The sequence below is a fragment of the Camelus dromedarius genome, chromosome 14 (assembly GCF_036321535.1).
Source record: "Camelus dromedarius isolate mCamDro1 chromosome 14, mCamDro1.pat, whole genome shotgun sequence".
Classification (NCBI taxonomy): domain Eukaryota; kingdom Metazoa; phylum Chordata; class Mammalia; order Artiodactyla; family Camelidae; genus Camelus; species Camelus dromedarius.
The window spans coordinates 52,140,381-52,163,368 of NC_087449.1; the positions used below are offsets into that span (position 1 = coordinate 52,140,381).

The 22,988-nt window shown below is 51.7% G+C and overlaps 2 protein-coding genes across 4 annotated transcripts in view; one reads left to right on the forward strand and one right to left on the reverse strand.

Annotated features, from left to right (window-relative positions):
• WASF2 (WASP family member 2) overlaps nucleotides 1-8,538 on the forward strand; it is a 60,414-nt gene extending 51,876 nt beyond the window's left edge. For all 3 annotated transcript variants that reach the window (XM_064493882.1, XM_064493881.1, XM_031464470.2), the window contains 3 exons: nucleotides 1,125-1,280; nucleotides 2,928-3,442; nucleotides 4,393-8,538. In XM_064493882.1, the coding sequence (XP_064349952.1) occupies nucleotides 1,125-1,280; nucleotides 2,928-3,442; nucleotides 4,393-4,550 (829 nt within the window). In that variant the 3' untranslated portion in view covers nucleotides 4,551-8,538. The remainder of the gene's footprint in view (nucleotides 1-1,124; nucleotides 1,281-2,927; nucleotides 3,443-4,392) is intronic.
• Nucleotides 8,539-15,433: 6,895 nt separating this feature from the next.
• On the reverse strand, nucleotides 15,434-18,570 carry GPR3 (G protein-coupled receptor 3). Its single transcript, XM_010993759.3, has 2 exons — nucleotides 18,492-18,570; nucleotides 15,434-17,459 (listed from the first exon to the last, which is right to left on the reverse strand). Exon 2 carries the CDS (start codon nucleotides 17,452-17,454, stop codon nucleotides 16,462-16,464), a length of 993 nt encoding a protein of 330 aa, XP_010992061.1. The 5' UTR covers nucleotides 17,455-17,459; nucleotides 18,492-18,570; the 3' UTR covers nucleotides 15,434-16,461.
• Between the last annotated feature and the right edge of the window lie 4,418 nt (nucleotides 18,571-22,988).

The window sequence follows — 22,988 nt, forward strand, 5'->3', positions numbered from 1 at the left end:
TCCACAGTTCCATGCTGTTCAGACAGGCCCTTGTCATATGATGGTTCAGTGACTCTAAGGCCAGCAGCTTGCATATTCGGAATGCCAACCAACGATTTTGTGTGTGTATGTGTGTGTGTGTCTGTGAGTCTGTGTGTCTGTGTAATTGTGGTGGTGAAAAGGAGGACTTTGCCTCCCATTTTCCTGTTGTCCAAGAGGTTTGGGATTGGTCAGCATGGCTGTCTACCTGCAGATGCTTATTGGTGAAGCTGTAAAGAGATATGCCAAATCTACAGGGCTACAGGCCTTGGAGATTCTCAACATCAGAGCATCATTTGATTAAGTTAGTTCCCTCCAACTCTCTTCTTGGAGTCTGTTTACATGAGTTCCTTAGAACCCAACAATGGTGGAAAGAAGGGGGAGGTAGAGCACAACAGGCCCCATTTTGCTAGCTGCTGCTTGCTGTATTTGTGCTTGTTTGGAAGTTTTTTGCCATCCACCGAGAACAATTTCACCCAAGGCCCAGTTCTGTGAGAACAGGAGGTTTTCACGAGGCAAGCCCTAGCACCCCACTTTAATCAGCAGCTCATTTTGTTAGATAAAGAGACCTGGCAGAGACCATGTCTAACTACCACACAGCAACATGCATCTGTCCTCAGCTTGATTTTGCAATCAGATGCCTCCTTGGCCTTTGAGCACTCTAGAGGCTTGCTGACCTCAAAACCAGGCTGTGTGCCAGTCACGTGTTTGTAGCTCACTAGCCTTGGGGCTTGGCTTTGCCCTTTGCCACAAGACAGACTTTGGGATTTGGGTCTGGGCTGCTCCTAATATTTGGGAGAGAATTTAAAAGAAGTGCTGGGTTTAACAAGGCCAACACTGGGAGAGCAACAGCATGGTTTTGGTAACCTGAGTTGAATCCCATTTATACAGACAATTGAGCAGAAACATCTGGGAGATATTTTAGCAATAGTATGTTTAGTCCTAAAATAAAATTTCAGTACAACGGAAACTGTATGGGAAATATACCAATTTTATTTCCCCCTAATAGCTTTTATATCAAATGTAGTTTTGTGGGGTCTCTTGCAAAAATAAGAGAGTACCACTCAGACTTTAAATGTCAGTTTTGGCCTTGCGTTCATTTTCAGGTATCCACCCACCTTGGTGTACCAGAATGGCAGCATTGGCTCTATTGAAAACGTGGATGCAAGCAACTACCCACCACCACCACAGTCAGACTCCACTTCCCCACCTTCTCCTTCCTTCTCTGAGGACAGCTTGCCTCCCCCACCAGCAGAATTCAGGTAAATGGTGGTACCTCTTCCATCTACTTTGGATGGTTAAACACTCAAGAACAAGGTAGGAGTTCCAAATCCAGGCCAGGAGCACTAAAATAACTTCAGGCAAGTCTGTCTAGATAATAAAAGTAATTAACATTTATGAAGTGTTTGTAAGTTGCCAGGCATTATGCCAGACACTGTATGTTACTTAATTATTCAAGAGTCCTCTTGAGATAGGAACCCATTTTTCAGATGAGTGAACAGTGAGGCACAGAGTGGTCAGTGAACTTATCTAAGATCACATGTCCAGTTAGTGGCAGAGTGATAGTTGGAAAGCAGGCCAGTCTGACTCCAGAGCCTGTGTTCTTAACTACTAGCTATACCTGAATGTGACAGAAGTCACCAGCTTATCACTTGTTTTTTACTTAGCTTTGACACTGCATGAAATGAGATGGTATAATCTGCTGCTATCCATATTGAGCAGACATCTTGCCCAGTTATCTAGAAGATAGTCACCCTTTCCTCCTGTTGCCTCTGGTTCATTCCACTGTTGGGTAGAATCTCCAGAAAGAATGAAACAAAAGGAAAAGAGATGAAACTTAGAATGTGACCATTGTGATAATTTGTCAGTGTCATTGTGATAAATTGACAGTGGAGGTGTGTAGGAGAAGAGTTAGCAAGTAATAGCTGAAAGGGGAAGGGATCTGGGGAGTGTTCAGATTTCAGTGTTTCCTCGTAGTTACTTTTCTTTGTCTTGTCTGATGCCTGACAAGTGAGAGTTTTGAAAGGTATGCTTTTCTCCTTGGACACTGTTTAATCAGTGATTGGATATGTTGAGGACCCCTCAGATGGAGACCTAAAGCAGTGCTGTCACCCCCACTCCTCAGCCCATTCTTGGCTCTTGACACCACTAATCTCAAATATCCTGCCTCCCAAATCACTTCCTGCTGGTTGCCCTGTCGGATGCTACTAAGGCTTGAAGGTCTGTGGAAAATTCCAAGATGGATGCTTTTCTAAGGAGTAGCTATTAGTGCAGGGCAGATACAAAGGTGGAAAAAGAAGCCTTTCAGTCTCACACATAGCCTGAGACCTTGCAGCTGCAGTGGAGCATGCCTGACCCAGGAGAAGTGCGTCTTAATCCTCTCTCAACCCGGGTCAAGTCTGGTGCCACATTCATTTCCCGTCTCTGCTGACCCTCCAGCCCTCATTCCCTCTCAAGTTTTTCCACATGAGCACTGAAGGTGCATTCACCTAAATCTGTACCCTGCTCAAGTTTGGTTAGCTTGGCTTGGATTTCCTGCCCTCACAGGATCTGGTGAATGTTAATAGCCTGTGGAACAGATCCTGGTGGGTGGGTGGTGTTTGAAGAGATGATCTTGGCCAGCCCTTACCTGTTAGAAGAATCCTAAGTCCACTCTTTCAGTTTTTTTAAATTTCTGCTTATATTCCTCTGCTGATGGGAGGCTCATTACCTTACAAGAAGCTCATTATCTTATAAGGCTGCCCATATCATTGTTCTGTTCTGACCATTTCCAGGTTTTTCTTTCTTTTGGAGTCAAAATGAAATGATACTATCAACCATAATGAACCTAGGCTTATAGAGAGGCTTAACTATAGCTGGATGTTTCCATCCTGAAAGTGATGGTGGGTCTTTTTTCTTTGTCATTTCAGCTACCCAGCAGACAGTAACCAAAGAGGGTCTGGCTTAGTTGGACCCAAAAGATCCAGTGTGGTTAGCCCAAGCCATCCACCACCAGCTCCTCCTCTGGGCTCTCCACCAGGCCCCAAACCCGGGTTTGCTCCACCACCTGCCCCTCCGCCTCCACCTCCAATGATGAACACTCCACCCCCACCACTGCCTGGAGGATTTGGGTCTCCAGGGACCCCACCACCACCTTCACCCCCATCTTTCCCACCTCACCCCGATTTTGCTGCCCCTCCACCTCCTCCCCCACCACCAGCAGCTGACTATTCAACACTGCCACCACCTCCCTTGTCCCAACCAGCAGGAGGAGCCCCTCCCCCTCCGCCTCCCCCACCTCCTCCGGGGCCCCCACCTCCCCCTTTCAGTGGTGCAGATGGCCAGCCTGCTGCACCTCCGCCACTTTCTGATACCACCAAGCCCAAGTCCTCCTTGCCGCCTGTGAGTGATGCCCGCAGCGACTTGCTTTCAGCAATCCGTCAAGGTAAAATCATGAAGCCTTGTCTTCCTACAGCTGGGATGACTGACTGGAGGGTGGACAAGGGGTTCTGTGCCCTTCTAAGGGACTAGCTTTCACTGGGTGGGGAGAGATTGGGACCTCAGACCTTGGATCAGTCTGAAGGAAGGCTTCACTCTAAAAAAACAGAGGTTTATATTTCTTTCCACCTTGGTTTAAAGTAAAGGACTCTTAACGTGGGATCTTTGAACTTGAAAATGTATGCTTTGTGTGTGTTTGCATCTATTTTGTGCCCCAGGGGAAAACAAGCATCACTGTCCTAGAAGGTACTTCCTCAGCTGGACTGTAACCCCCCTGTCCTCCATTTTTGCCTTTTATATCCTTCCTCCCTACTCCCCCCACTCCTGCTTCCCACCCCCTTCTTCTCCCCCTTTCTTGCTATCCCCTTCCTTTCCTTTCTCTCTACCTTTCTCCCCTCCCTCATGATCAGTTTACCCTTGGGAGCATTTATTCTTTTTCTGTCAGAGTTTGGGTCTGGTGCCAAGGGGTTATAGTGGTTTCTTCTGTTTGATCCTGAAGGGACTGAAGGATTGTCTAGAGGAGACAACCTAGCTGAGCTCCATGAAAATCGATGAATTGGGCAGACTGAGTGCCTGCTGCACTCCGGGCAGACTCTGCCCACTCAGATCCTCATTAGAAGTACCATCCTCATCGGCCTGAGAGCGCGGAAATCGGGAAGAATGGCAGGCTTCCTTTCAGAAACACCTATAGTGCTGGGGCCACGATTTCATAAAACCTCATCTTTACTTCTTGTCCCGTTTCCCCCTTTCCCTCTTGGCTTTCCCAGAGGATCCTTCTTTTTTGTTGTCCTTTCCAGTACCTAACCCCACCACAGCCACCAGGGCCACTCCCTCTTCCTCAGTCTGGAATGGATTCTGAGACTGACTTGCCTTTTTAACCCTTCTCTCTCCCACCAGGCTTTCAGCTGCGCAGGGTTGAGGAGCAGCGGGAACAAGAAAAGCGAGATGTTGTGGGCAATGACGTGGCCACCATCTTGTCGCGTCGCATTGCTGTGGAGTACAGCGACTCAGAAGATGACTCCTCTGAGTTTGATGAGGACGAATGGTCGGATTAACTCTTCTGCCTGCTGCCCACTTCCTTTTTCTTTCCTTCCTACCTGCCTTCTTTGCTGCCTATCCCAACAGTCCCAAGGGGAAGAAAAGGGAGAAAAAAAATTTCCAGGGGCCAAAGCCTTCCCTAAAGCAACCAAAGATGTATCCAAGTGCTTCCTCCAAATCAACATGTATTTCCCATCTTCCCGTAGTCAGGCCCCATGGGACTCCTGAGATTCAGTAGCTGAGATGTTTCCTGTTCCCTTCAAGTGACTGTTGCATATTGAAGAGAAGGAAAAACCCCAAAGCAGATCCCTTTGACTGGGTTTAAATTGGAGTTGGTGCCTTCTCCTAAGAGCCATTTTCTGTCGTCTTCTTCCAGAATCCTTGCCCTCAGCTACTTCGAATAATGCCAGCCATCTTCAGGTTCTAAAGCCTGGAGGGACACAGCTGGCCCCTTTTCCCATGCACTAAGAGGGCAGAGCAGGCCACACACCCGAGTGCCTCACCCTTTTGCCCTGATCAGCAGGGTGAGGCTACTTTTTGCTTAAGCCACCTCTGTATCTGGATGCCCTTTATTCCTGGGGCCATCAAGCCCCTAAAGAAATGTGTCACACACTCCCCCTTCTGCTCAGAAATGACGCCTTTCTGAAAGCAGGGCTGGTTGCCTCCCTCCCAGGCTCCCTCTCATGAATGTGGTGTTCAGGTGGCCCTAAAATGCCTCTCCCCCACCACCAGGTGCCTCCAATCACCATAGCCCAGTTCTCACCTCTGATACCCATGACCAAACTAGCTCTGACACGCAGGGATCTGGGCCTCTGCTGGCTGTCAGGAGCCAAGGTTAGAGACTTGGAACTACAGGACTGGAAAAATGGTAGAGCTCCTTGGGTCCTGCCCTCTTAATGATGCTGCAGCCTAGAGATGGAAGGTGACTTGCTCAAGGTCACACAGTTGGATGGTGACAGAACTAGAGCCCAGAGTTCCTGATTCCAAATCACCTGTGCTTTCTGGGACCAAATAGTGGGCACCCCTGGAGTCTGGGCAGAGCAGTCTTGGCATTGTGTAACTCTAGACCTCACCACAGGTGGGGGTCCCAGTAGAAGGGCTCAGGGCCTGTGCCAGGCCTGTCAGTGCTGCTCAGACCCTTATAGCCTCTATTGTAATTCTTTGCTCCCCCTTTCCTATCACCAGCCAACCACCTGGCCTTGAGAGCTGCCCTTTTGGGGGACCAGAGGTAGTGAGAGAAGGAAGAGGGTAGGCAGCGTGACAGGTGCTGCTTTCAATTCCTCTACAACTCCTCCCCCTTTTATTTCCCCAATATAAGCGTAGGTTCTGCCAACTGTAGAAACTTCAGTCCCTCAGGCTGGCAGCCGCCTCAGGTAGCTGCCTGGAGGGGCCTGGCAGCCATGAGAAGGGCTGAAAGGCAGAGGGACTCTGGGTCTTGTTTCCAGCTCCTCTCCTCACTGCACACGATGATGTTCCCTCCTTGCTCCCCCTTTCTCCCAGAGCTAATACACAGGTGCTATTATTCAGGAAAAAACTGGTCAGCTTTGGCCAACAGTGAGGTTTCTTCTCTTCTGCCCTAACTATTGTGTAGCCTCTTATGCTGAAACCGGCTTCTCCTGGCTTCTCTGGCTTTCAGAGCCCTGAAACAAAGAGAAACAGGATCTGCCTCTACCCAGCACAGCAAATGGTTATAGTAATTGTCAAAGCCCTCATAAACCCCTCCGGCTTGAGGAGTGTGTAAGCACGGGTGCTGCTGCTGTGCCCTGGCTGAATGTTCCCCCTCTTCTTTCCTTGAACTCCAGGTGTGGGGACTGAGCCTTTAGAGGCCAGCATGCCCTCCTGCAGGGGCTGCTCTCCCCAGATCAGATGTCTCTGGCACAGGGCTGGCACCGGCCCAGTGAGGAGCATATCAGACGGTGTGCACCCCTGCCTTGCTTCCCACCTTGCGATCTGGGAGCTGAAGGGGCTTTCTTCAGAACCTAAAATGGCTGTTGAAGGTGCCCCTGGCTGCAGCCCAGCAGTGGCTGAAGCGGCAGACGTAGAACAGTGGTTCTTCCAAATAGGTGTCCTGGGGCCTGGCCAGGCCAGGCCAGGGTTTGGGCCTAATGGCTTTGACTAAATTACCCCCATCCCCCTCCTTCCTGGAAAAGGGGGAGCCAGCACCACTCACTATCATTCTGCTCTGACCTTGAAGGGGGCGGTGTTGGCCTGGCTTCTGGAATGGACAGAGTCCGCTGTGGAAAGGGCTGGGGGCAGGAGGAGGTGGGGAGGAGCACTGCCTGCGGACGGTAGGATTAGATCATTAGCTCAGTGACCTCCTAGGGTTTCTGTGTGCTGTGTTCTCATCCTACAGCTGGTTTGGTAATGATCTGCAAGTCCCGGAGAGCAACAGCACAGCTCTACCCAATGCTCTCATTAAAATCTATGCAGCCAAGCTCGGCGCTTTGTAGCAGCCGGCCTTGTGAAGCCTCCTCAGCTGGGGGGGGGGGGGGTGCTGGGGACCCAGTCAGCCGAGAGGCCCTCTGGGCTCTACTTATGCATATGTGTACGTACACACACACACACACACACACACACACACACACACACACACACACACACACACACACACACACACACACACACACACACACACACACACACACACACACACACACACACACACACACACACACACACACACACACTTCCTTAAACCCAGAGCTTCCTTTAAGATGATAAAGGACCTTGTGCAGGTAATTGTGTGTCTTTGGAATCCTGTAATTATAGAATGCAAAGTTTAGTGATTATTTAAATTGGGCTGAGGCTGGTAAGAATATGGAGCAATGGCCCATAAGGACTCTAAGGGCTGAAGCCTGGGAGCCACCTCCCTTCCCTGGTCTGCCCAGCCCAGGGTCCTGCCCCCATTCCTGTGGCCCAGGGGCCCAGCTTCCAGTCGGCAAGGTCAGAAGTGACTTGTGGCTTTGCCGTGGTTGTGAGATGAGCACATTCCAAAGAAGCAACCATGGGGAGGGGGCAGGCTCAGCGATCCCTTGGAGGCTCAGAGCAGCTGGCCCAAGCTCTAGCTCTCCTCCAGCGGAAGCTCAAGCGCCCTCAAAAACGACCCTGGCCAATGTCACCACAGAGCTGAGGCGGTGTTGTCAGGGCTAATGTGAAATCTCTTCCCGTGGCGCCGATCCTCCGGCTCTGCAGCGCCAGCTTGGACAGATTGAGGTCTCTGTGGCTTTGGTGACCCTGCTTAAGCATTCCCACCGTGTCCCAGCTCTGCGCTCAGCCTGCCTCCCACTGCAGCCCCCCTCACCTGACCTCAGGGCCTGGGAGGGGGGTGGGCAGTGCCCCAAGGCCAGGGACTTTTGCTCAGGAGAGATGTCAGGCTTTCTAGGGGCATCAGGCTTTGAGCTGTACTGGGCTCCAGCTAACCTGGGACCAGGTGTTGCCCAGAGATGCGCCTCATCCTGTGCCTCAGGAAGGGCTAGGGAACAATTTTGTTACTGTATTAACTTTACTCAGCTCACTTGAGAAACTAACCAATTTTTACTTTCTGTCTAGAATGATGTATGTGTAGGAGAGCTCCCAAAGTGCCTTGTTTTCTCTGTTATAAATATATTTATAAGGACCTGATCCAGTGGATTCTTGGGTGTGTCTGCTACATCAAGATTTTAGGGACTGGGCATATATGTAGTGGGGCTACAGTCTGAAGATGGGTCCCCTTCCCCTGAAGATGGGAAAGGAGCTTAAGGTGGAGATCTGAGTAATGGGGTTAAGCCAAACACCTAAAGTGACCCTTTCCTCTTCACCCTACTCCTCTCAGGTCCTTGGAAGGATGTCCAGTTTTTTAAAGCCCTGTGCCTCCAAGCCCGGTCTCATTTGAGTCCTTGCCAGGCTCATGTGTGTACTACATTAGCACCCCAGTGACCTGAAGATTCCATGTAACTTTTATCTATACATGCGAATACATAAATGCCAGCATTTTAAGTAATTTGATAAAGTCTTTGTAGCCACTCAGCCACCTCTGGTGTGTGTGTCTGTGTGTCTGTATGTGTTTAATGGGAGAAATAGAAGGGGGCAACACTGATAGCCACAGGTGGTGGCCAGAGTTCCGGAGGGAGGGTGGTGTGGGTGGGCTCGGAGGGCAGGAGGCCTCTGGGTCTGGATTGTGCACCCCGTGCAGGAGGTGGGGGATAAAGGCCAAAACCCTTCTGGTTTAGGAGGAACCTTAACTGGGGGACCTAGAGGCCCTCAGCTGGCAGGGGCTGCCGGCAACTCCTTGCATCAGGCAGGAGAGACGCACAAGCTGAATGCTGATGCTGCCTCCCAACATCTGGCCGGCATCTTGTCTGCCTCTCAGACCCAAGCAACTTACCTTAAATAGAACGATTTACAATGGAATCCGATAAAAGGTTTAGGCTGCTCCACACCCCCTCTCCTGCCTGGGAAGTCAAGGGGGCTGGGTTTATATTCTGACCCCAAAAAATGACCTACCCAGGAAGCAACGGTTGTTCTGAGCGCAGCTGCTGCGGGTAACTGTCCCTGGGGGTAATTTATGAGCAGACACCCAATTCCTGGGCCAGCAGACACAGTGGAGTGGCCCCAGGAGAGGGGTAGGAACAGGGTTGGTGACTTGGCTGGTCATGCCTGCTGTTCAGTCACCCACTGGCATCCCAGGAGAGGGGGCAGAAGTTTTGAATTGTCAGCAACTGCTGCGCCAGCCACTCTGAGCTCATCGCTGAAGGTGGGGGTGCAGGGGAGGGGGCGCGGGAGCCGGCTCGCCCCAGCGGAGCCCCTCTCTCCACCCTCCTGCTCAGGCCTGTGTTTAGTCAGCACTTGGCTTCCCGAGGCCGGTGACTGACAGGCAGCCAGACGCCCGCCCTGGGAGAAGACAAAATGGTGGTGTCGGGAGCCGCCCTTGCTGGAGAATTGGAGGGAAGGAATGTGGTTCTGGGAAGCCAGAAGTCTGGGCTTAAATTCCAGCTCCTCCACTTGGGAGCTGTGACCCTGCACTTCAGCTTATTTCAACCTTATGAGTCAAGGGTCTTCCATTTTACACTTAAGAAAAACAGATTCAGAGAGGTTAAGTGAGTTGCCTAAGATCACATAGCTGGCCCAGAGAAGAGCCACAGTTCACACATGGGTCTCCCATGCTCTGTCCACTGTGCAACTTAAAACAGTTTTCAGAATATTTTCGTCTGGAATCATAGTCTTTAGTGCCATAGGATGCGTGCTAAAGGTTTTCTGTTATGGTCTACCTCACCCCCCGGTGCCCAGTTTGATAGGTGATGGTTATTTTTGCTCTTACTTTGAAGTCAAGTGCTAGACTGAGGGCCCAGCTATCCTTTAGAATTAGAAGTACCATGTGCCCTCAACTACTTGGAACAAAGTGGATTCCCTAGGTATGGGCTGGGGCTTCCAACAGACACACCCTCAATATGTGCACACACACCTGTTCAGGTGCACACATTTGTGCACACTCAGAGACACCTGCACATGTGAGTAGGCACGCTTGAGAACCATGCCCAGGGACACATGCACACAGAGCCCTGTCCTTGTGCAAACAAGGACACAGATCAGCACGCAGTTACAGGAACACACGTAAGTGCAAGCAAACCTCACACAAAGTCCTCAGGACCCACCCCTCCCTTTGTGCTGCCTCTGCCAGTTCCTCACTGCCCTCTCCTGGCTGCCCAGTGGCCAGGGCAACCTGGCACCATCTCCTGTAAGTTCTGCTCTAGGGTAGTTGTCAGCTAGTTCTCTCCTAGAACAGGAGGCTAGGAGCATTTTCAGGTGCTCCCCAAGGCCAGCCTTAGCCTCAGGAGATGATGGTGCTAGTAGGAGACAAACTGGAGGACAAAAAAAGGCCTTCCACACCCAAAAGAATCTCTCATGATAAAATTGTCAATATCATGGTGGCAGGAGTCTGCATAGACTCCCTCCCACCACAGCAGGCAGCCACCCCCTCCCTTATCTTGGGAATATGCACACACCTGCTCATGCTCTGCATGCATATTTAAAGCAGACTTCCTGGCTAAGTCAACAGTCAGGTCTTCTAGTTCCTACCTTGCTCTTTCCCCTGTGGGCCTCAGCTTCCTCACCTATTCAATGAGGACTTGATCAGAATGATGTATGCTGCCCCTCCACTCTGGCGTTTCATTCACTATCTTGGGAACTAAACTCTCCCAGACATATGTGCCTAAGTAACACACATCCATAAACATGCCCCCATGGACTCCTCAGGTCAGTCCTGGGAGGTTTACCAACACATAGCTTTTTATTCCTATTTTATAGTTGAGGAAACACAAGCACAGAGAGGCACAACAACTTGCCCAGAGTCACACAGCAAGTTGGCAGCAAGCATGGAAATAGAAACCCTCTTCTTTCCAATACCCCAGGCCACCTGCAAGAGAGTAGAACACCCTGTGCACTCTGGCCCAGAGCCAAGGAAACAGGAACTACAGAAGTGAAAGCCACAACCTCTGCCCTTCTGTCCAGGAGCCCTGAAGGCTGAGGAGAACCCAGAAGACGTCCCAGGCTTGGGCATTAGCATGGAGGCTGGGAAAAGGCAACCTGGAACCTGGGTGAGTTCCACCACTGCCCACTCCCATCTGTAGACTGTAGGAACCTCAAGCTTCCTATTCCTCTGCAAAGCCAGTGGCTGGCCCTCCATTGAGGGGTTCTCCTTATTCTGTGGCCACTTGGTATCTTGTTCATCAAGGTAGGTACACACATGTGAGTGGTATGTGCATGCATGCCTATAAGTTTACTTAGGTATACATTTATAGACATGTAAATTTGTGTTTGCAAGCCTGTATACTTGTGACTACATTTGTATGTTTAGGTGAAGTGTGTTTGAATGTACATATGTAAATGGTTTCTGCATATAAGGTAGGTGAATTTATGAATGTGTGAGATTTTGCTTGTGTGCATACTGGGTTTATTCAGTACTTGAGTGTGTGCAAATGTCCACATGCATTAGTGTGAAGAAGTGGGGTGGAACATGTCCACACACACAACTGTTGAGTGTGTGGAAAATTGCGTGCATGGAAGGCTTCAAGTGACTGGGTACACACGAATCCTAGGAGTGCCCTCCCCCAGCCCTGGAATAGGGGTGCCCTTCCTGACTCCAGTCAGGCACAGGGCTCGCAGCACCCCCACCCCACCTTGCACTCTATTCCCCAGACCCATCCTGCTTGGCCAATTTGCAGCCTCTCACTCCCAGCTCCCGAGAAGGCCTGCAGAAGGCCTGCAGCAAAGTCAAGGGGCTGGTGGCCAATTAGCGAGGGGTTAATCAGGGATCTGGGGACCCCCGGGGGGTGGGAAGCCAAGGCAGGCATTGGGGTTGGCAGGAGCATGAGCTGCCTGTCATGAGGCTGGGGGAGGGGAGCCTGAGCCCACTGGATGGTGCTGGAAACCAAGGGTCTGTCTATGAATTCATGATTGCTGAGCACTGACAGTGAGGAGCCTGTGTGACTGTGTACACTGCGCAGAAGGACATTCAAGTCCTTGACTGTGGTTCTGTATGCAGATGTGTGTACATGATTATGGATACCATGTGTATGCACATGTGCCGTTTTGTGTCTGTAGATACATGGTGTGCAGTGGTGTACAGATGGGTCTGGGTATGCAAGCATGTCTGGAACTGTGTGCACACATGTATATACAGGGTAAGTTTGTATACATATGTGTGTGCAAGGGCATGTGCATACATTTAAGCATGTGCTTCTGTGTGCAAACATGTGCACATTAAGTTGACATAGCCTGTGCACATGTGTGCTATGATTTATCTGTGCGGCCAGTTGTGTGTACCAGTGTGCAGACACATCTGGGTATATGTGCGTGTCTGGATGTGTGTGCATGTGTGTATGTTCTCTGAACATCCAGTGACATATGTGCCCCTGTGCACATGCCCTTGTTCGCGTAGCTGTGTGCGCACAGGTCTCAGCATGTAGGGACCTGGGGGATGTGGGGCTGGCGGGCTCTAGGCTCTAGGCTCCAGGAGAGAATCTGACAGACGAGACTTGCCGCAGCCCCCAGCCCCGGGAGCCTGTTTTCCAGCCTGCAGAAGCTGTGAGCCCGTGAACTCATCTTATATTAATAGCTGCTGTCTCCTCACTTATTGCAGGGAGAGCTGGTCATGGCCCTGGCGGGGGCTGCCCCCTCCCCCACACAGGACCTGGGAAGAAGGGGAGGAGAGGTGGGACACACCCCCACCCCCACCCCAAGGCCTACCCCAGCAGGAAGGCAGGGCTCTGGGCCCCAGCCCTTGCCTCCCTCAAGCCAGGGAGCCCCCACTGCCCAGTTCACCCTCCCCAGCCTCTGTAACTGGGTGGGATCAGGCATGGAGTTGGACAACAGGCAAAGGCAGAGAGGCTGGAAGGCTTGGCTACCCTACTCCCAAAACACATACAGACACACACACATGCATGCACACACACAGGTGTGTAGTGCTGAGCAGCCCCAGGCTGAGTGCCAGATGAGTCTGAGTCTGAAAGAGACATAGAAGGCTTTAGTTTGAGGGGGTAGACATGCCCCTTCTCTCAGGGACTCTCATTTTGAAGGGGGACATAGCCTTAATGGGCCCCCATTCTGACAAGGAAGGCAAGACTTCTTTATAAATATTTACTAAGGAGAATTGTAGCAAGGTGTGTTGTACAAACCACATCTTCACAGCCACAGGAGGGCTTAGCCAAGGAGGCTTCCTGGAGGAGGCTTGAAGTGGGGGTATACAGAGGACCTCAGGTGTACCTGCAGAATCCTGGGAGGAGGGAGAGGCCAGCTAGCCCCACCACACACACGGGCTCCAACCCAGGGGCAGATTCAGACACTCTTCGGGTAGGCCCAGGACCCAAGGCAGGGACTATAGATGCAGGCTCCCAGAAATGCCTCAGATCCACCACACAACCAAACCCAGACAGAGAAGGACTCACAGCATGACGGTCCCCCATAGGCCCTCACAGACACGAAGCTGGCAAGCAGTAGGCTCTGCTGGGCCCTAGAGCCACAAGCCAGGATGGGGAAGCAAAGGGCTAAGTCCACCCAGGGTAGGATAGGCACCTGGTCCCACCTCCTTCTGGACCTTGGTGGGGGCTCCTTGGGAGTGTGGCGGAGGCAGCAAGGAGGCCCTTTCGTACACTGGCCCTCTCAAAGGTCTGGGGGTAGCCTGGAGACCCTCAACTTTTCCCCTCCCTGCCCTGGTTTCCTTGCTTGCTGTTTCTGAGCTGCTTCTGAAACCTATTCCCTCACCTAGGAGAGAAACAGATTTAGAGAAAAATGGACCTGGGTTCAAATCTCAGCTCAACTCCTACTGTGTGACTTTAGGCAAATCAAAAGCCATCTTCAGTAAGATCTTTTTTGGGACACCCTCCTTAAAGATTACATGAATTTCCTGTGCCCCTTCTCTTTTTCTCTGAACACTTATCACTCTCTGACATTACCATATTTTAACTTGTCTCTTAATTACTGCCTCCCCTGGCTAGAATTTATGCTGCCCACAAGGACAAGCATTGAATGAATGAAAGCCCATTACTCTCAAAGCCTCAACTTTCTCTTCTGTAAAATGGGGAGAGCAATAGTACCATCCAGTGGGCCACCGTGATGTTGTGTGAAATGTTTAGTGTGGCCGGGTTGAGGGGGCGCTTGTTGAGAGGGGATCTTTTCCCAGGGACCTTCCAGGAAGGTGGGGAGAGAAGATAAAACTTGACCTGACCAGGTGGAGCTTCCCCACTTTGTGCCTAGACTGGAGCTCATCCCAGACCCATCCTCCACCGGCTCTGACCCAGCCCCTGCTGGCATGTTTACTCCCCTTAGACTCCCATGGCTACTATTGGGGAGGAGTCTTGAACACCAAAAAGATCTCTGGCCAGGGAAATGGGGAGAGACCTGGGTCTTAGACTGGCACAGCTATCTGAGTTTGAGCAAGTGGCTGTTCCTCGTCAGGCCTCAGTCTCCCCATCTGTACAATGGAGATGCTCTGAGGGCCTCGCCTCCAGGCTTTGCACATCTGGGAGGCTGAGGGGGTTTAGCTAGTCAGAGCTTCCTCTTCAGCCACACCCCAAACGTGTTCCTGCCCTTGCCTGGTGAACACGTTCTGGTTCCAAAACACCCAAATTCAGGGTCCTGCACACTTAGGTCTTCAAATGCACACAAGAGCACATGCACACACTTACCATCATTCACCTTTGCATAGAAAAATCTCTTCCAGCTCCTGAATATACAGACCCCATCAACCACCTCCCAAAATGTGGCCACTGGCTCTGAGATTGAACCCCAACACAAATCTGGGTCCAGAATTTCCTAAGCCCTAGGCTTGGGAAGGGACCATTGGCCAGTACAGTGCACAGGTTCCTGGTTTGAATCCTGGCTCTACCATTTCCTAGCTGTATGAGCCAGTCACCTGAGCTAGTCACTGAACCTCCTTCGGCCTGGTTCCTTATCTGTAAAATGGAGAAGATATTACCTGTGACATGGGATGCTTGTTAGGCATAAATTAGGTAATGTACATAGTACACTTAGCACAGTACCTAGCATACAGTAAAGACTCATGATTAGAAGGGGTTGTCTGGAACATCTACATGCTTTGAGTATATACTTCATGCCAAAGCCCCAAACTACAGTTAATGTAGGCAGGATGTGGGCATCCTCAACCCAAGAAGGGTCCAGTACCAGGGGTTCCTGTCCCCAGGAGGAGATGGGTTCTTGCCTGGAGGTGCCTAGGTCTGAGCAGAGGGACACATCTGGTTGGCACCCTGGGGTGGGAGGTGTCATACTCCTGCCAGCCATACTCCATCTGGTTCTCCAGCTCCCCAGATACCCCAGAGGCCCCCAGACCTGGCCTAATCCTCCCATTCAAGGCTATCCTCCATCAGGCCCCACTCCACACCCTCCACACACACAAACAAAAGTATTTATCACAAAATCATTTTTTATTGAGGATTGGGTCAGGGACAGAAATAGGGAGTGCACTGGGGGCCATACCCCAGTTGGCAGAGGAGTCAGGTGTTGGCTAGCACCCTGCCTCCTCTAGGGCACCGCAGGGTAGGGCCTGGCCCCCAAGCTCTGGCTGTGGCGCTGGATGCCAGGCTGGAGTGGAGCTGGGGTTGCTTGGCCTGGTCCCGGCTGCCTGGCCGGGCTGCAGTTTCCCCAAAACGGCCACCAGAGGGCAGCCGGCTCCCAGCGCAGAGGAATTCTCGGTTTCTCAGGTGATGGCTTCTTAAAAAAATAAAAAACCAGAGGCTGGTGTGTTCCCCCTGCAAACCCGAGGGGGGCGGGTCTGGGAAGAAGGCTCTGGTTTCTATGATCTCTTTGATTAAAAAATAAGCAAAAATAATAACAAAATACGTGGTTTCTCTCTCTCCCTTCCCCCCCTCTAGGAACTGAGGTCAGAAATGGGGGTGTTGGGGACTAGGAGTACCCTGGTATGGCCTGGATTTCAAGGGGTGGGTCTCTTTTCTCCCCTTAACACCCATAAATAAATTCATAAATAAATAAATAGTAAATAGATATTCTTCTTTGTATGTGCTCATATATACAGGTAAATCTTTCTTTCTCTTATCTAGGCTACTGAGTAACTAACCTCTCTGACTCTTTAGCTCAGAAACTCAAAGGTAAAGTGACATGATCAAGGTCAAGGGAGGAGTAAGATCAGGGACTTGGAATGGCACTGTAGAACACCCAGCAGCATGCTGGAGCTCCAAGCTAGCTTGGCTGTGGGACATTTCTGAGTGGAACCCTGACCACCTGAACATTCTGGAACCATGGAGCCAGCTGGGCCCTGTATGGATCTGAACAGAATCCTGTGAAACACCCAATGTCCTAGAACTCCAGAACCAGCTGGATCTTGGGGGTGTGGAGCTGGGAGGGTTGGGACAAAGCCCTGGAGGACCTAACATTCTGGAATTCTGTAGTGATCAGGGCTGAAGGGTCAACAGGATGAGACTAGACATCACTAGGGGAACGGGATCGGAATGAGATCTTGGAAGAAGAACAGCAGCAGCAGACAGCCCACAGCACCTTCTGCACATCCTGGTTGCGGAAGGCGTAGATGATGGGGTTGATCATGGAGTTGTAGGTGGCAGGGAGCAGGGTGACATAGGTGTAGAGGAGCGGGGAGTGGGCATCGCCCAACAGGCAGTAGACAGTGAAGGGCAGCCAGCAGGCGGCAAAGGCCCCAAGCACCACGGCCAGGGTGGCGATGCCCTTTCGGGTGGCCACGTAGTGGGAAGCAGGCAGCAGGTGCCGCTGGAGGGCAATTTGCTGGGCGTGGCGGCAGACGATGCGACAGATCTGGGCATAGAGCTGCAGCATGATGCCAAACACCATGAAGAAGGCAACGGCCAGGACCACCAGATGGTTCTTGGAGAGTGGATATACAATGCCACACGTGGTCTGGGCATCCAGGCAGTTCCAGGCCAGCGCAGGCAGCAGCCCCAGGCCCAGCGCGCCCCCCCACACCAGGGCCAGCATCACATAGGTCCGCATCACTGTTGTCTCTGAGTAGTAGGTGAGGGCATTGTACAGAGAAAGATAGCGATCGACAGTGATGGCCAGTAGGCTGCCTACGCTGGCAGTAAAGGCCATCGCCAGCACGCCAACCAGCACCAGCTTCATCTCCACTGAGCCAATGCAGAAGACAGCAGCAAAGTGCATGACCAGGCCCAATCCTGCCAGCAGGTCTGCCACGGCCAGGCTGCCGACTAGTAGGAACATGGGGGCACGGAAGGCAGGAGTGCCCACAATGATGGCCACCACCAGTGCGTTCTCACAGGACACAAGGGTACCCGAGATGCACAGCACTACATCCCAGGCGCTAGGTGAGGGCAGTGGTGCATCTGGGTCTGTGGGCCCCTCTGTTGAGCCCACGCTGCTCATGTTCATGTTGCCTGGGCCAGCAGAGAGCCAGGCCAGGGGGCTGCCTGCACCCCGCATCATGGTACCTGCAGGAGAAAGGCCCTATGAGAAGCTGGCAGGCCTGGGTGCTGGGTGAAGGGGTCTGCTGACAGGATATTTGGCTGGGTCCCAATGCCTTGTTCCCTGACTCGTGCCCTGGACCTCCTTCCAGGATACGTTTACTCTCCCTTTCTCATGCCCCCAGGCCAACAGGGGTCTCTTTTCCTGGGGATCACTGTCCTGGTCGTCTTCATCCTCCCTTCCAACTCCCTGAGTCCTACAGGCCTCTTTCTCCCACATGTGTGACCAGAGGAGAACAAGATGAAGGACTACCATAAGTGGATGGAGGCCCATAGGATCCAGGAGACGCCTGGAAAGGCCAAGGACTGGGGGAGGGAAACATCTTAAGACTGAGGGCAGCTCTGCTCCCTCCCCACCAGGGAGGATGATGCTCAGTTTCTGAGGCTCACCAGACCCCTCACGATTCTCAGTGCTGCCATCCCCAGACTCCACCCCAAGAGAATGCTCATGAAGCTACCGCCAGCCCCCGCATTGCCCTCCTAGGGTAGCAACACTTTGGAACTCAGCCCCCCTAACACACACCCGCCTAGACTTCTGTCCCTAGCCAGACCACTCTTTCTGCCTGAACCTCTGGGTCTTTGGAACATACACCCCCTGCTGGAAGCCTGGATCCCTGAGTCAGACCTCTTCTCGGACACCTGGATCTTGGGCCTGACTCCGCCTCCTGCTCGGATGTCTGGATCCCTAGGTCAGACACTCTTCCTGCTCGGACGCCTGGGTTCTTTCCCAGACGCCTCCTGCCGGCCCAACCTCAGATGACCGTTGGTTCCTACAGGGCCTCAAGTCCCTGCAGGAGTGCTCACCCCCGAGCCAGGTCACCCAACTGAGGGCTCTCAGCACGCAGACACTGAGTCCCCTCTTGCTAGCCCAGAATCTGGCTTCCAGGTCTCGACCTCCGACCCCAGCCACCCACTGGGAGCCTTACCGCTGGCCCAGCGCCCCAGCATCCTACGTGCTCTCCCGGACGCCAGGTGCCCTCTGCGGGGCCCGCTACTCACCTCTCGGGACCGGGCGCGGCAGGGCCAGGGGAGGCTCCGCTTGGGTTCGGGCTGCACAGGGTATGTGGGGACCCCGAGAAGCCCCCGCGGCCGCGGGAGAAGCGGCGTGAGTCACCCCGCCCCGCCCCGCCCCCGGCCACCGGTTCAGTGACGTCAGCGGCCCGGCTGGCCAATGGGCGCGTCGCGCTGGGGCGCAGCGCGCTCCTCTCGGCATAGTAATGAGGCCTCGTGCCGCCCGCTCCCCCATTCATAAAAAGCAACCGTGGCTGCGGCCCCGCCCCCTCCTGAGTCGGTACTCGCTGTCCTTGACGCGGCGCCCTCTACCGGCCAGGGGTTTCGGGGGCTCTGGTGCGAGAGGCTTGGAGAAGTCCTAGGGAGGCTGAAGGGGATGTACGTGGGGAGCAGAAAGGGGACCTGAATAGGCTGTGGGGTGCTGGGACCCTTGGGTGGCAGACACAAGCTGACGGAATTCAAGTGACGGAGACAAAGTGATGGGGCTGAATGAGCGCCCCCGGTGAAGATGACGGGGGTTGCTAAGATAATGGGGCCCTGAGGTGACGGTGACAGGAGCACGAAGGAGCAGGGAGGTGGGTGGCCGTGACAGTATGAGCATGATGACAGGATCTTGGGGGATGGTGGCTGTGGGACGCGGAGGTAGAGAGGGAAGCAGCGTCAGGGTGACTGTGTGGCATGATGGGATTCAGGGGTCCCAGGTTGGCAGAGACAGTGGCAAGGGAAAGGGAAGACTGTGTGTCCAGGTGATAGGACTTCAGGTCACCGTGACCCTGTCACAAGTGCTGACGTACTGAAGTGACAAGGCTGTGATAAGTGTTGCAGGGTCCTTGAATGAAGATATAAAGTGACTGTGGAGAGTGGGCCCCAGGGTGATTGGGACAGGGGAGAGGGTCTGGACTGACAGTGACCAGGCAGGTAAGTTGCTGCCAGGGCAGGTCCTCGTGATGCTGGGGCTGGCATAAGGAGCTGAGTGACGTCAATCATGTCAGCCCAATAGCGCCCTCACAGCACGGGAGGTGGGGTGGGCCTGGCAAGATTTCAAAACCTGAATTATTTATTCAAGGATCTGGAAAGCCAGCAGGGTGGTGGTGGTGGGGGGGGGGGGGCACTTCCCCGAAGCAGCAGGAGTCGGGAGCCGGGAAAAACTCGGAAGCAGAAAACCTGGCAGCTCAGTCCCTAGGGCAGGCATCTCTCAACCACCCGTCTTAGGCACCCTGGCAGGATAGGGCACGGAGAAGGAGCTCCCCCTTCCCCAACCCTGCCTGTTCCCAGGGAACCTCTCTCAGCTGACTTCTCCAGACATGACAGATTTGGCTGGTCCTGGGGGAAGAGAACTGGCTGCTCTTCCTCCATCTCTAGCTTTCATACTCACTGGAATCAACCAGACCTGTTGTGGGATGGGGGTGGGGGGCAGGGATCAGGTTAGGGCTTGAGGAAACCAGAGGGGCCCAGATTCCGGGCCCCACCAACTTCTCTTCCCAAAACAGAATCACTACAGCTCCCACAGTCGGTGCAGGGCAGGGGAAGGAGGTGGAAGGGTACATGGGAAAAGGAGAGGGTCAGGGCTGGTGAAGATAATGCACTTCAGATTGGATGTGGTGAGTTTGGGGTGTTTAGCAGGTAGATGTGGTTAGGAGTATAGACTGGGGTTCAAATCCCAATTCCTCCATTTCCTAGCTGTGTGACTTTGGGTGAATATCTTAGGCTCTTTGTGCCTGTTTTCTCATCTATCAGATGGAAAGAATGTTAGTATCTACTTTGTCAGGAGGAGCCTGGCACATTATCAGCAGTGGCTGTGTTGACTATCGGTATATCTGACAGGAGGAGGAGACCTGGGAGGCACAGGTGTGCAGATTAGTGACTGAGGTTCTAGGGGTAGAGGACATCACCAGGGGAGGGAGCAGAGAGTGAGGAGGAGCCTCAGGGAACCTCACCATTGAGAGCACAGACTGTGGATGGGTGTGTTCCTGCCCCTGGGCCTTTGCACTGGCTAATCCCTCTGCCTGAAACTCCTTCACTTCACTCAGGTTTCTGCACCTAAGTCACTTCTTCCAGAGCAAGCTTTCCTGACATTTACTCTAGATTAATACTCCCCTTCCCATCACTCTCTCCTCCCTTTCCTTGATTTTTTTTCAAGGAGATAAACCAATTTCACTATCCATCATTATGTTATACAAAAGTCTAGAAACAGGATTGTAGAGCAAATAAATGAGAGGTAAATAAGAGGCAGCAGACATAAGTTAAAATTGAATTATTTTTCCAAGCTATTGGTATGAAATTGATTTATTATTTTTCAGAGCACTTAGTGCTCCTGAAATTATAAATTTATTCATGTGTGTGTGTTTAAATATGTGTCAGCCCCATCAGAATATAAGCTCCAGGAGGGTACAGATTTTGTTCTGTCCTATCCTGGAGAACAGCGCCTGGCGTATAGTGAGTATCCAATAAATACTTGTTGAGTGGATGATTAAACTAAACATAGCATCTAGAAAAAGAGAAGGAAAACTCAGAAAAAGTAGTAATTTGCATGTGTCAAGGTGTCAAGAAATTTGGGGGCATTAGAATACAAGGCCTTCAGTGCCCCAGGACCCAGGTATCCACTTTCTCCCCCATCAGAGCTGGGTACCAATAACTATCCAGCTGGTCGCAGAGAAGCATGAAGTTTGCTGGGAAGCTGGCATGAAACAGTGTATGAGAGACTATCTTCTGCTATTCTGAGTGGTAGTGATCCTTTTAATTTTTCATAGTTTGTTAATCCTCTCATGAAAAATCTGCACAATCATCACAGATAAAGTCACTACTGAATCTCCACTCCTTTCTTTTTTTCCCCCACCTTCCTTTTGCCAGCACCAACATTGGCCTTTGTGGTCCCCCGGACCTCCTTCATTCTGTTCTCATGTTCCGTATGTTGTTTCCTTGAGTTCTTTTTCTTCTCAGGCAGGCCATGTCTTGCAAGGCTGTGCTGATTTATTTTCCTTGCATAATCCAAGGAATCACAAATCATGCCTAAGCCAGTTGTCTTGTTGCCACCAAAATGGGTTGTGACTCCAAATATAAAGATGACGTCTGGTGTGGTCTTGTAACTTTTGGCTAGTTTTCCCCAAATTTCTGTCTTGGGTACTGAGTTGCCCTTCCAGGGTAAACAACATTGATGATCATGTTTCCACTGAAGTAGCTGGTTGGCCAGAATTCCCTGACCCCAGATAGTTACAGGGTCATTTGTGATGGAGGTGATCCTCAGGCATCCAGGGAGAAGACTGCAGTGATATTTCTAACCATAAGAAACCCCAGAAACTCAAAGAGACTCAAGTGAGGCTACAGATTTTCACATGAACACTCTCTTATGCTCCAAAACTGCCCCATGTCTACAGGACCATTGAAGCCATCACTGCCAACCAGGTCTCTCTTTCCCAAAGATCAGTTGCCTAGGGGAAGGGGAAGCCCATCCTCCTCTCTCCTCCTCATGCCCTCTGCCCTGCCTCCTTGATTCATTCCCATCACTGACACCCCCCTCCAGTCCTTCTTACCCACCAGGTGCCAGACGAGAGCCCAATGCTTATAATAATCCTGCATCCTCATTTCATAGATGAAGCCCAGAGAAGCCAAAGGACTTCCCCAAATCACACAGTAAATGGCAGAGCTAGGATCAGAAGTCAGTCTCTCTATAACCAAATCCAGTGTGCCTTTCATTCTAGCTTAGCTATCACCATCTCCCCAGAAAGGACTGAAAGTGAAGTTTGACTAGGGCTGACAATGCTTGCAGTTCCCCAGGTGACCACGAGATGGCTGGGAGCTCTCACTTCCAGGTAAGACTTTACCTCTTTTCTCTTCAACCTGGAGAATCCTGTCCATTTAGGCTCTGAAGAGAGGTGTGTGTGCAAGAGACACAGGTAATATCCACACAAACTCCTTGTCCAAGCCCCCAAATCTGGGCATCATCAATGCATACATTCTTAGCACAGACCCATTCATTCGTTCAGCCAATATTCACTGACAGTTCCTCTGGGCTTGAGTTTGAGTGGGTGCTACAGACAGAGAGATGATCTGGCCATATCCCTGCATTTTCAACATTCAGTAAATATTTATTGAGCATATACTGTTTCCCAGGTACAGTTCTAGCACAGAGGATACAGCAATGAACAAAAATCACTTCCTTCCTCATGGAGCTTCCATCCCAGTGGGGAGAGATGGACAATATACAAGTAAGTAATGTGATATTAAGTAGGGAGACTTTGAGGATCTCACAGACCAGCAGAACAGACAAACATGTACATGGCCACAACATGGTAATTGTGGTTATTTAATAAGCACCTACTTAACTTTTATGTGTGCAGGTGAAGGTAAACATGGTTCCTGCCTTCATGGAACTTATAGCCTAGGAAACAAATGAGTAATTAATTATACAGTTGATACATGTTCTGAAGGGAATAGGAAGTGTCATGATGTAGAATAACAAACCAGGAGACCTCTTTTAAGTAGGGA

Excerpts from the sequence above, each read along its gene's own strand:
- GPR3 (XM_010993759.3), bottom strand. The coding sequence starts at position 17,454 with ATGATGCGGGGTGCAGGCAGCCCCCTGGCCTGGCTCTCTGCTGGCCCA.